This window comes from Hipposideros armiger, unplaced genomic scaffold, assembly GCF_001890085.2.
Source record: "Hipposideros armiger isolate ML-2016 unplaced genomic scaffold, ASM189008v1 scaffold_797, whole genome shotgun sequence".
Taxonomy (NCBI): Eukaryota; Metazoa; Chordata; class Mammalia; order Chiroptera; family Hipposideridae; genus Hipposideros; species Hipposideros armiger.
The window spans coordinates 24,416-37,804 of NW_017732147.1; the positions used below are offsets into that span (position 1 = coordinate 24,416).

At 44.3% G+C, this 13,389-nt stretch overlaps 1 protein-coding gene across 6 annotated transcripts in view; it reads left to right on the forward strand.

Moving 5' to 3' along the window:
- Positions 1–13,389, forward strand: part of GLB1L2 (galactosidase beta 1 like 2) — an 83,149-nt gene that overhangs the window by 13,802 nt on the left and 55,958 nt on the right. For all 6 annotated transcript variants that reach the window (XR_002122349.1, XR_002122350.1, XR_002122348.1 and 3 more), the window contains exon 2: positions 3,106–3,512. Coding sequence is in view for 3 of the 6 variants with exons in the window: in XM_019628483.1 (XP_019484028.1) it covers positions 3,427–3,512 (86 nt within the window). In the remaining 3 variants the exon portion in view is untranslated. The remainder of the gene's footprint in view (positions 1–3,105; positions 3,513–13,389) is intronic.

The following is a 13,389-nucleotide window of genomic DNA, read 5'->3' on the forward strand; positions in this document are numbered from 1 at the left end:
CTGTTCCCATTCCCCCAATTCCCCAATAAAAATCTTAAAAAAAAAACTTATTACAGTAAAAGACACATTGCCATTAATTCCCCTCAGAATACTCCCCGTCGTTTTGAACATACTTATCCCATCATTCTTGCCACTTTCTGAAGCAGTTGTGGAAGTTCTCTTTCGTAAGTGTATTTAGTTGCACTGTCATGGCTGCTTCCATGTCCTGAATCATTTTGATTTTGGGGAAGAGCCAGAAGTTGCACTGTGCCAGATCTGGTGAACAAGGTGGATGAGGACACACCATAATGTTTTGCTGTATACCAGAAGTGATGTTGAAGGGACCCCGGTCCGGACCCTAGTTCGGACAGATTCACATTAAAAAATTATACTTCAGCTACTCCCATAGACTCTAAAAACTAACAGCTCTTTTTGCTTCTGTACACCTGCTTTGCTTCTGCCGGGGAATAAAAGGTTAAAGAAAAAATATTCCTCAGTTCCCTTTCCTCCCCTGCTTCTATCTTAACATACCAAAAGGCCTCACAGCAATAAACTCTCCCCTCTCTTTTATTTTAACATATCAAAAGGACAGTTGACTCCCATGGCCTCTATCTTTATACTTCAAAGAAGTTTTCAAGTTTAGGGGACAGAATGTGTGGTCAGCTCAACCCAGTCAGGATATACTGTTAAGACATCTGAACATAACGGCACTGTTGTGATAGCGGGATGCGGTTTTACCTGGAATAACTGCACATTCTTTTTGGCTTCTGTAACTTACTTTGCATATAGCCCTGCCTTATAAAAACCAGACCCCCGAGTCTGGGGTACCGTTTTTTCTTTAGCTGGGGAGACGGTCGCTGAGCTCAGCTTAATAAAATCTTCGGAATCCTAATTTGATATCCAGCCTCTTTATTAATTGTCTGGACTTACCAATGTGTGACATGGAGTGTTGTCATGATGGAGGATGATTTACAGAACACTTTAAAACACACCTTTTCTCAACCGTAGCTCATAGCCAACTGACTACACGGAACAAGTTGAAACGTGTCACACACTGTTACTAAGGTTTATTGTGCTGCTTCCTGTATTGAAGTTTTCTGCCTTTCTGTTGGATGGCGCTTGGCAGCAGCATTCACTGTATTTTGGATCATAACAAAAAGGCTCCTTTTCACACATGGCTTCTTCTGTACAGCAATTTCTGTCAAATAAAGCCATTACACAATGTGATATATAGATGATATATTACAGAATTGTATACCTGAAACCTATGTAACTTTACTAACTATTGTCACGCCAATAAACTTTAATTAAAAAAAAAACAACAAAAAAACATTACAGTTGTTTTTCACCTCATTCACCGGATCTGGCATTGTGCTACTTCTGGCTCTACTCCAAAGTCAAAATGACCTTGAAAGGTAAACATTTTCAATCGATTCAGGACATGGAGGCAGCCACGACAGTACAACTAAAGACACTCATGAAAGAGTACTTCCAGAACTGCTTCAGAAAGTGGCAAGAATGATGGGATAAGTGTGTTCAAAGTGAGGGGGAGTATTTTGAGAGGGATTAATGGCAATGTGTCTTTTACTGTAATAAATTTTTAAAATTTAATAATTCACTGTATTATTTGATCACACCTGGTATATGTCTTAAAAAGTGGATCAAATGTGCTATCTTTGAGAGTGTACGAAGAGGGATCTACTGCTCTCTCTGCAAGTCTCTAGGAATGTTTCTGGCTCTGCTTTCAGAACTGGGAAAAGCCCCAACCTATCTTCTCTCATTGTGGAAGGCCTCCACCCTTGTTTATTTGTTTATTTTTTACCTCTCCTTGGTTTAACTTTTGCTACTTGACTAAGTATTTGCTTAATGTTAGAAAAAGGACCCTTCAAACTAAACTCTGCGTGTCTTTGGTCTTAGAAGTAAAATCTCATTTTGTCCCTATCAGCTTTATAAGTTCAAAACTATGTATAAGTATAGAAAATGGTTTTAAAATATGCAATGAGGGATATTTTCTAGAAACTCTGATGCTCTGAAAACACATTAGCCTCCCTAGAAAATGTTTCAGATTTTCTTTCAGTAAAATCTGATTTGTTGTTGGGATGAGATGGGCTTGTGATTGTTAGACAGTGTAAGTTTTGTCTAAATATTATACAGTGTCCGTAACATAATTCTGCTCTTGAATGAGAATTTTATTTGTCTTACCCTAAAATGTGAGGGTTTTATCTGGAGTTTTTTTTTTTAATTTTATTTTTTTAAGGATTTATCGGGGAGTTGGGGGAGGGGAGCAGTGTTGGGGAATTGGGGAAAGGGACCAGCCAAGTTGTTCTTTGTTGTGGAGGGCGCCAGTCACCATCTGGCTGCCCATCAGCAGCTAGTGTCCTCTAAGCTCAAGGTGCTGTGTTCAATCTTACTTGTGGGTGGGCGTAGCCACCACCCCATGCGGGAGTTGAACCAGCAGCCTTGTTGTTAAGAGTACATGCTCTATCTACTGAGCCATCCAAGTGGCAGCTCAGCTCAAGGTGCTGAGTTTAGTCTTGGTTGTGGGTGGGCATAGCCCATCATCAACAGGCAATCTTGTTGTTACACCAGGCTGAGCCATCCTGCCACCTATTGTCAGCTCAGTGACAGTTCTGCTTGGGCGCAGTGTCACTGGCCCATGTGGGAATCTAACTGGCAGCCCTGTTGCTCAGAGCTCGCTCTCTTAAGCCAACTCTTAACCAACTGAGCCATTCAGCCGGCCCTCAGTTTTTAAAATAAAAATTAAAAGCGCTGGGAGTCAGGGCGAAAAAAAGACTTGTGGAAACCAAATGCAGAAATTATTTTGGTGCTTCCCCCCTCGACCATCCCCCTCCCCCAATGACAGTCAAACGTGAATCACACTAAGCCATAAAATATGTCTAAAGGAAATTCTACAGTGTTCTGTTTTTTCACATGGTAAGTCATTACTTCAAAATTTTTTCTCTTCACAATCAGAATTGTTTTAAAAGCTTGTGTTGGCTTTGCAGGGGCCTTTAATACGTGCTTGCTAATGTAGCATGGTCGGCTTTACCCGTGTTCAACCAGTGTGCAAGGACTGGGCAACATTTGTGCTCAGTATTTCTACACCTGTTTGCATATCACGTCTAGGAAAACAGCTCCTGAAACTTCGAGCATCATCCTGAGATTGGGAGAAGGAAGGCAAGGAGACCGCGGTAGCCTCTTAGGAGCGGCGAACAGTTGGGACCCGCCAACATGGACCTGGCGGGGGTCCCGCCTCTGCTACCCAGTCCCAGCAGAGCGGCGGCGGGGCTACCACCGCAGCCAATGAGCGCGGGCGGGCCGGGCGGCGGCTGTCTGGTTGCCCAGGCGACTAACGCACGGCCCCGCCCCCCGGAGCCGAACCTCCGGCAGGCAGCTGAGTGCTGGTTGGACTTAGACCAGGGTCCCTGCGAGCTTTCCTAACGCGCGATGACCACGTGGAGAATCCTGCGGAGGCCCTGCCGCGCCTTCGGACTCCTGCTGCTGGTGATCTTGAGTGTCCTAGTACTCCGCAGGTGAGAGAGCCCCGCCCGGCACCTGCCTGACTGCAGACACCCCAACGCACCACATCTCGAGTTCTCGCCGCTCTTTTCACTAGAGGGAGGCAGCCCCGGGAGTTTGCGTTACCGCGACCCGCGAATCCCAAGTTCCCCTTGGGGGAACAGCCCACCAGCCTCTTCTTTTTTGTAGCTCCCCAATACTCCAGCGTCCCTCTGCGCCTCCAGGAACTTTGGTCTTGCCTGGAGATCCAGGCCTCTGGGTGACACTAGCCGCTGCCCTCCCAGTCCCCAGGCGTCTGTGCCCTAGGGCTTCCCTACTCCTCCGCGCCCATGACGCCGGGCTCTACTTTTCTCTTGGATACTCCCAGCCCTCTGGGAAGGTCGGCAGAATTAGCCTTCGGATCCCTCGCAGATGTTCCCCATCACTGCCCTGCCTCTGATCCTCCTCGGAGAACCTCCTAATGCTGTTCTCCCAGATCTCCACTGTTTCTACCAAGCCTGCTGGGAGGCTTATCTGTTCAGCAGAGGCCAGAACTCCAGTGCTCACGGCTATTGTTGATTTAGCCTGCCCAGCACAATCACGAGAACGCTTCCCCGTGGGTCCTCCAAGATCCTTGGCTCTGGATTTATTTGCCCTTTTCTAGGATTCATGTATCTTCTCTCTCCAGTTTCCCACCATTCTCCAGTCACCAGCTCCCCTTTACAAAATGTCTGTGGCAAGTGGTTGCTTTTAGTGACAGAATGCTTTACTAATAGCCTTTGTGGGTGCCCTAATCCAGAATTTTTCTAAACTGTATCTATTTATAGGATTCTGCAGCCCTGACCTTATCTTTCAGGTCGATGCTGGGCACTTTCCATATTCAAAACTTCCAGTGTTGCTGGGGAAGCAGACCAGCAGTAACAAATGCTTTGGTGATGAAAGTTAGTGTTGAAGAGGCTGGAGGCTGAGACATTGGAACTTGGGGCAGGTACACCGCCCTCAGCTTGATCTTGTCTTGTTCTCTATCCCTCTTCTTAGTTTCTCTGAACTTCCTCTGGGAGATAGGGAAGTTTTAGATAGAGATAAATATCTGAACATAATTTGCTGTCCCAAGAACACATTCAGAAATTCCATTTATACTCTTTCAAGACTTAACATGTCTTATTTGTTTCCTCTCTTTGTTTCAGAGATAGTGAGGATGTCATGATATTGTTTGGGAGAAGGAAATGGTGCTTTTCATACTCTGGGGCCCAGAAAACTTAAGAAGCATTTTGTTTCCCCAGTTGTTCCCAAGACATTTTTTCCCATCTTGTCTATGGTCTCTAACCCTTTCCTCTTTGAAGACTGGTCCTGGCTCTTGTAGGAGGCTTAGCTTTCCTCCCAGTGCAAGGCTGATGCAAACCTCAGAAGAATTACTCAAAGTGCAGGCAGCAGGAGCCTCTGGCGTACAGCAGGGTATCAAGAAACCCACACCCCCGAGGAAGAAGCCAGAGGTGTTCAAGCAGTATGTGGTTTGCCCATCGTTGGTGGTCAAGGATAGAGCACTCCAAGCAGGGGACCCAGGCAGGTCATTATGAGGGCTGACCCTGAGGGGCTTGAAATGTGCAGGTAAGTACACCCTAATAGTCCACAGGAAAAGGTACAGGAAGGAGGCCGACAGGACAGGAGATGAGATGTCAGACGGCTGTCTGGCTGAGCTTCTCATAGGTGAGTTAACCGTGTTCCCACCTGGGTGGGGTGACTGCAGTCGTAGTCAGTTTTGGGGGCAGGATGGTGGCTTATTGAGTTGCCTGGGAATGACAATGGAGAATGAATAGCTGTGACTCGAGTCTGTGGAAATAGTTTGAAGTGTTTAGGATAGTATTGTTTTTCCTGCTATCTCTTCTTTCTCAGCAGGTTAAGACAGGCCAGAGAAGCTGTGAACCAAGTTCAGACCTATCTCTGAACTTGTCTTTTAGAATACGTGCCTTTTGGCCATCTTTTTGATTCATGGGCACTTTCTGCCCAATTCTTTCTGTCCAGCCTGAGCTGGACATGAAAGATAATCTCTGGAGGCCAGAGGAGATCATACTCATTGTCTCATCCCCTTCCTGCCTTACTCTAGCTTTGACTGGGTCATTAACTGAGTGGGAGGTTGGGACTCTCTCAGCAGTTGTTGGGAATGTGGATGTGCCCAGTGGAATATAGTCACATGGGAACTGGCTACTCAGCTGGCAGCTTTGTGGAACTGAGCTGTCAGGAGCAGCCCTTTTTCTGCCCCTCAGAAGGCAGGTATTTGGGTAAGAGGAGGGGTCTGCTTGACTTCAGCTTTTGTTTTTTCCCACAAATTTTACCTTAGGCAGATTCATGGTCAATCATAGCTCTTTGATTATATCACATCCAAGAAATGGGACCTTGGTTGAGGAAGATTTCAACCTTTGGTTTTTTAGCTTGAAATGGTCTTTCTTTTTTTAAAATTTATTGTGAAATAAACATTTTTTAAAAATTAGTTTCAGCTGTACAACACAGTGCAATAGTTATACTTTTGACCCCTCGAAGTGACAACCCCCCCCCAATCCGCCACCCCACTCTCTCCCATATCATACATATTACAATTGAAATGGTCTTTTTTTTTTTTTTTTTTAGCTGAGCCATCCTGCCACCTGTTGGCAGCTCTGCGGCTGCTCAGCTCGGGCTGGGACTTGAACCGCTGTTGCTCAGAGCTCAAACTCTTGAGCGAGCTCTTAACCAACTGAGCCACTCGGCCGGCCCTGGTCTTTCTTAAAAAATTACCTTTTTTGCAGTGTAGTTGTCATACAACAAACTGCACATGTTTACCATGTACATTTTTATAAGCTTATACATATATATCACCTGTGAAACTATCACTGGAATTAAGATGGTGAAAGTATCCATCAGCCCCAAAGATTTCCGTGTGCCCTTTAGCATCTCTCTCTCCTATGCCTCTCTGCTCCCCCATCCCCAAGCAGACTGATCTCTTGCTTTCTGCCACCATATATTAGTTTGCATTTTCTAGTATTTTATAGAAAGGCAATCCTAAAGTATGCGCTCTGCTTTGGTTTGGCTTTTTCAACTCAGCATATTACTTTGAGGTCTGTGATGCGTGTATTAACGTGAACTGTGTATTTGGGCCAGCTACCTCTCATTCTGTTTCCTCCTCCCACTCCAACACAGGAATGCCTGCTTGATAGTATCAAGGCATGGTTCCCACTCATGATGTTTTTCCTTAATAAAAATGCATCACTGAGCAAAATTCAATTAACTCTGCATTTCTCATACTTGACATTTTAGCTAGCAAAAGTCAGGCGAGAGGAAAGCTGCCAGGTAGGCAGCCTGCATAATACCTCCTCAAAAGTAAGTTCCTCTCTTCACTCAGCTGTCTCTTCGCTGGCGTCTAGCTGGCATTACCTGGATTCCAGGAGGAGACCCTATTGCACTTCTCCTTAAGTGAAGGGGGATAGCTTAGTAAAGTAGCCAGGTCCCTTTCTTTGATCAAGATCATGGCCAGTCCTGTCTTCCGATACTATGTGGACAAATTGTGCCTTGCTTCCTGGGCTCTGTGAGGTCATTGATTTTATGAGCTTTGCCTGTTCTAGGACTTTACTGGGCTTGAGGCCTGAGTCATATTCCCTGGAATGTTTAAACTCTTTGAACACTGTCCCTTTCATCTTCTGGTGGTAAAGTTTTCAGCATCTGGGAAGTGTCTCTTTCAGCGGGTAAAGAGACACAAGTGGGGAAGCACTACTAGCTAGGCAGTGGCTCAGTCAGGGAGAGGTGCTGGGAACACAGAGTTGGCTCCGGGAGTCTTATAGTGCCAAGCTAACCAGAGACAGAAGGGGACCAGGGTGTCTTGGAGCAAGGGCATTGGTGTATTTGTGATTAAGAGGCTGGGATACCCAGGAGATTGGGGGCAAAGAGCTACATTGCCTCGACAGCAGAAGTATCAGAAAGTTGGCCAAAGAGTTCTCTCCACCTGAGGTCAAGGAAGTAGCAAGTGAAATAAACACTTAACCTGTGATGAAATGACCCAGAGTTCCCTTAAATGGTCTTCTGATGAAGATTCAGGAGATGCTGGAGCTTAGAGAGATCTTTCTAGAGCATTTTGTACCTGAAAAGGACTCTGGAGTCCAGGCCCTCTGCCCCCTCCACACCCCCATCACTCAACAGAGTTCTTTTGGTGGGGGGATATTGGCTGCTTCCTCTCCACTCAGTTTTATCTTTTGCTTAAATCTGTTTCTCTGGATAGTAAAGGTCATATTGAAAAAGAGTTTCCATTGTGTGGGACTTATTCTGGGATAGAAGGGCAGGGACATTTTTTTTTTTAATTGGGGAACTGCCATGGTCATTGATTACACATTGCTTTCATGCTACAATGGCATAGTTGACTCTTTTAGGGAGGGCACAGTTCACAGTGGCCCATATGGGGATCGAACTGGCAACCTTGGTGTTATCAGCACCACACTCTAACCAACTGAGCTAACCGGTCACCCAGCGGGGACGTTTTTAACATTAGTTGATACTCACTGCCTCTGTACCCCACACTCAGCAAGACAGTGAGGTTCCTTTCAAGAACACATGTGTTTTTCCTGCAAAGTTGATTTTATGAGTAGCTAATACATGGAAAGCAAGAACTATTTAAATAATACACAGGGGAAAATAACCCCCCTACTTCTGGCCCCTAGGCACTCTCTCCCCGCTCTTGACGTTATTGTTGATAATGGTTTCTCTCAGAGGAATTCTGTGCATATACAAGAAGACAGTTATATATGTGACCCCATTTGTCCATTTGGTACATTATTTATTTAAACATTCCCTTATGGATGGGCATCAATTGTTGGCTACTTTTTACTGCTGCAAAGTTGCAATGAATATCTGTTGGACATATTTCTATATGTAGAATTGCTGACCGTATGAGACACTCATTTTAAATCTCGATAGACGTTTGAAATAAGTAAGTTAAAATGAGTAAGTAAAATAGCACATTCTATTTCTGTTGGATCAGTGTGAAGGAGGCTCTGAGTTCCTTGAGTCTGAGGGGAAAATTCTGTCTAATCTTGGTGTCGATTCTTTGTGTCTCGTAAGAACTAGCTCCTTTCTCATATATCTATGTAGATAAGTCCCATGTGGTAGATTTAAAAATTTTTAAACATATTTATATTGTCCCCAATTTCGTGAAATCATTTCATTCCGATTCCACATGCTTCTCTAAGATCAGAGTCTTGTTATCAGTAGAGTCCTTCGGGTTATCTCAAAGACTTGCGCTTCTCTCTAGGTTGAGATACAACACCTTTTCCATTTATGATGCTATCAGTGGAAATTTTTCCCAAAGTGAAAATACAGTGTCACATAATATCAGGACACTTTTCATTGTTGTTATGTGGTAGATTACTAATGAAGATTTTGTATTTTTTGTTGACAATCGGGTCTCAAGGTTTAGGTCTAGTAAATGCTCATTCACATACAAACTTCCTACAGTATTTAGAAAATGTTGCCCTCTGATCTAACTGCATGTCTCTGGGTCATTGAGGCAGCCATTTGGCCTGACTTGCCAGAGCCTGAGTGCTAGGCCAGTTCTGGCTTATGTTGAAATCTTTTCAGAGGAAAGGACGGAGCTGCTAAGATTGCGGAATGATCTGCACAATGGCCTTGCATCTGTACAAAATGAATGTATTTGGCTTTGGAAGAGAAGGCCCAAGCCCTTTGGAAATATTTAATGTCTCCCTGCAAAGCAGGAGCTCAAAGCATTGGGCCCAGGCCAAAGAGCACATCCAGAAAGCTGGACCAGACACAGGGACTGAGTTTTATTTCCCTGGGGCTGAAGTTCTTGGGCTCGAGGTTTGATCCAAGAGGCACTATTCTGGAGTAGAGGCATTGAGGGCACCCACCTGGGTCAAAGAGTGAAGAGTTCCTTTCTTAGGCCATCAAACTCCCCAGCTGAGGGAGAAGTATACAGGGCCGTAGACTGGTAGGACTGAAATGTCCCCAAATGGACACTTCAGGGGGAATGGGTGTCCAAGGAAACTGGGCCTCATGGGAGCCTGTAACTCCATCAGAGTCTTGAGAGTGATGAATAGAAATTTGTAAATCAGACCCAAGGGAGGAAATTTTTATGTGTAATGATGTTGAACATATCTACTATCTCATGGTATCTGGCATGACCACTTGGATAAACGAGTGTTTTCTTGGTCAGCATCTTGAAAGCGATGCTGTGGATCCACATTTAGTTGAACCTTTGTTTAGGGTGGCCCTAGTACGGTCGCAGTGTACCTGGAAATTGGATTTGTAAATTATCACCTCAGATTAACAAGCACGTACACATTATGTATAATGTGCAAATAACCGACCCTCGAGACCAGCAGGGACTTGTCTTCTGTGTGAGCGTTGCCTAATCTCTGCTGGAGGCCAACATATTCCAGAAGTTGATGACACTGTCCCTGCCATGTCAGGTTGTGTGGATACTGGCCTGTCTGAATCTGGTCAGACTGTGTGTGGTATGACAGAACACTGAAGGAGAGGGCTATAACCCCAAGTGTGGCTTCCCAGTCCCACCACGACCCCAGTTACTGATCAATATCGCAATATTTGCCGGATTTACAGGTGACATAACGATACTGTCTGGCATGGCAAGAGACATTTCAGACCTGTCCTGATTAGCACACCTCATTCAAGGAGATCACTTATATAAGTGACTGGTTCTGGCTCTTCGCCAACCCCAGCTGCCCTGGAAGAGCCTCTCTGAAAGCTGAGAATCAATTCATGGGCCCATTCCACATGGAAGAGATTGTATGCCTGTTACCTGCTTATCTGCCCTTTTCCATTCACACATGTCCACCCAGCACTTTGGACCATGTCTAGTACTATGCAGCCCGCCCTGCACCCTTTGTCCTCATCATCCAGTGCAATGACAAGTATAAAGTGTAAGAAGACTTCATCCCCCTATCCCTCTTCCCACATCAGTCACCACCTGATGACAAGTCCTCATTGCAGGGAACTCAGGACCCAAGTCCTCTGCTTAATGTCTCCTTTACAACTTATTGTGTCTCTAGCATGTGCAGCCTATAACACTTGCCCAAAGGGATGGTAGCGACAGGAATGTAGAGATCTTGTTATATTTTGTGAGGCCCTGTCAGAAATCCTGACATGTGTGCCTTCTTCTGGGAACCTCACTGTAGATTGAACCGAGTATGGCTTTGAGCAGAGCAAACCTGAGGACAAGTCCCATCAGTGACCAGGGCCTGCTGTTCAGTTTATTCGAGGACTGAAAAGTTACTTATCCTACAATGAAGCAAAGATACAAAGGCAACAGAAATTCCAAAAGAAAGTGTTAATAATAAGCTCCAGATGCCTCTGGTCTCATCAAGAAAATTTTCATCATGACTGAACTGCTCACTAGGAAAGCAGCAGTAACAAGGGCTTCCTCAGGATCTGGTTAGCTCCTTGGTAACAATCTAATTGGCAAGGAAAGTCTCCCTGACCTGATTTAAACACACACTTCATATTTCCTTTATTTTATTATTACTCAGTTAATTACTCAGATCTGTGGAGGTTATTATTAATATTATGATCACTAGTACCAATGATCATTCTCAGTATTAATTAATACCCATTTGAGGAGTACTTTGTTGTTTATGAAGCTCTAACATGTATCATCTCATTTTCTCTCAGTGAATTCCTTGGAGCAATAATGCATTTATTAGGTTGCTGCAAAAGTAATGGCAAAAACCGCGATTATCTTTGCATTAACCTAGTATCCTCATTTTCTCAGTGAATTCATCCCCTTTCTTAATGTATTAAAAACTCATCTAGTAACCTATCAAAAAATTTCCAGAGAGGAAACAGTTGAATTCTCCAGAACTTGGAATTTGATAATAGCTAGTTTTTCTTTGCAGTGTTAATTTCATGCTGCTTAATAAGCACTGTGAGGAAATAGTTTTTTAAAAATCTAGAAAATAATAGGATATAAAGACACTGCAAAGAGAAGCTTTATCCAGAAAGAGACTATATATACATATATCAAAGGAGAAGATATATTGAATAGATTCGTGCTTCTCAGACTTCAACCTTGGGGTCTGGTTAAAAATGCAGATTCTTAGTCAGTAGGTCTCAGGTGAGGCCTGAGTTTCTAACAAGCTCCAGATGAAGATACTCTGCAGATGCAGACCACACACCTGGTGATGTAAACCTGGATGGAAGTTTCCTGATGATTAATTATCCACTAGGGGACAGATTAAAGAGTGTGTGTCACTAGCAGGGACTGCATTGGAATGAGGGAGTCACAGAGAGTCACCTTCAGTGCTTACACCTCTGCATTTAGTGGGTGGGGAACGGGAAGCTCTCCTAGCATTTGTAAACAAAAGTTAGGATCAGTGATGTGAGCTTGGTGAAGAATTGCAGATTGTTCTTTTGAAGTTCTGGCCAGGAGAATAAGGTGGAGTGATTGCTAAAATTGTATTCTCACTGTCTTTAAAAACAATGGGGTGGGGAGGGGGAGAGAAAGGTAGAGAGGGGGAGAGAGAGAGAGAATGAATTACATATGTATTTTTACCACCAGGCTGTCAGTATGTCCCTGTTTTTAAGAAAAGAATCGGCCCAGCCAATTCTTCCTCATTCTAGCCTGGGGTGAGCCAGGAGAGTAGGATGCCTGAGGGGAAAGCCGGATAGCGGGAGGTGGGTGGTCAAGTGAGCCAGGAGAGTTTGCGAGCACATGAAGCGTGAAGGCAGAGTGCGTTCTTTGGAGCAGATGTGTCCAAAGCCAAGGGAGACCAACTCTCCCGTGTGTGTGGTATGCGACAGCCATAATAGTCAGGAGCCTGCAGCCAAAGGAAAGAGCCAGGTGGGAAGAGCCAGAGCAAGGGGGTGGCTAGAAGGAGGCCCAGTGGCTAAGGTGGAGGAGGAGAGGCCTCCTTTTAGTATCCAGGGCCTCATCCTCTATGGCAGGGTTTCCTGAAAAGGGACAGATAGTAAATGTTTGCAGCTTTGCAGAGCATATACTGGTAGTCTCTATCACAGTAACTTCACTGTGCCCAAAGCAGCCACAGACAATAAGTAAATGAATGGGTGTGATGGGCTGCCAATAAAACTATTTATGGATCTTGAAATGTGAAGTTCATATAATTTTTTTGGTGTCCCAAAATATCTTTCTTTTGATTTTTTTGCAACCACTTAAAAGTGTGAGAACCATTAGCTTGCATGTGGCACAAAGACAGGAGGCAGGGTTGGTCTGGTCCACAGCTGGAATCTGCAGACTTCTGGCTAAGGGGCTGGGCTGGTCTCACAGGATCCCGGTGGACACACTTTTATTGTAAAATGTTAGAAGTTGATAGCTTGGCACAAAGCTTATTTCTACCTTATTTAGAAATAAAATAGCTTGGCACAAAGTCTAGCACATAAAATATAATTAATGCTAAATTAAATGAGAAAGATTGGGATTATTCCATGTTGAGGACATAAACCCTCGCACCCTGAGGCTATTCTCTCTGATATGCAAAGCATGCTAAGCTAAAATAAATGTATTTCCAGTAGTGGCAAGACTCTTTACAGCACATCACAGATGATTTCATTTACACCAGGCCCTCACAACAGCCTTTGTGAGCAGGCAGGGTAGGCATTTGTCCTGTTTTATAGAGGAAACAGATTCACGCCCACAGAGCTAGTATCACTAACCGAAGGTTACAGTGCTCCTAGAGGTAGGGCCAGGATTCATGTCCTGAAACATAAAAACTTCATCCTCCAAAAACATGCTGTTTTTGTTTTCACTTCCCCAAAGGTGGTCCTCCTTCCAAAGGTGGCCCTTTGGAAGAATTGTGTTCCAAAATACCATTTATAAATCACTTGGAACATGGAACTTTTCTCTTTAGAGAAAGAAAAAAGTGATTAGTTTCCCAAGTTATCCACAAATGACTATTTTAAGTA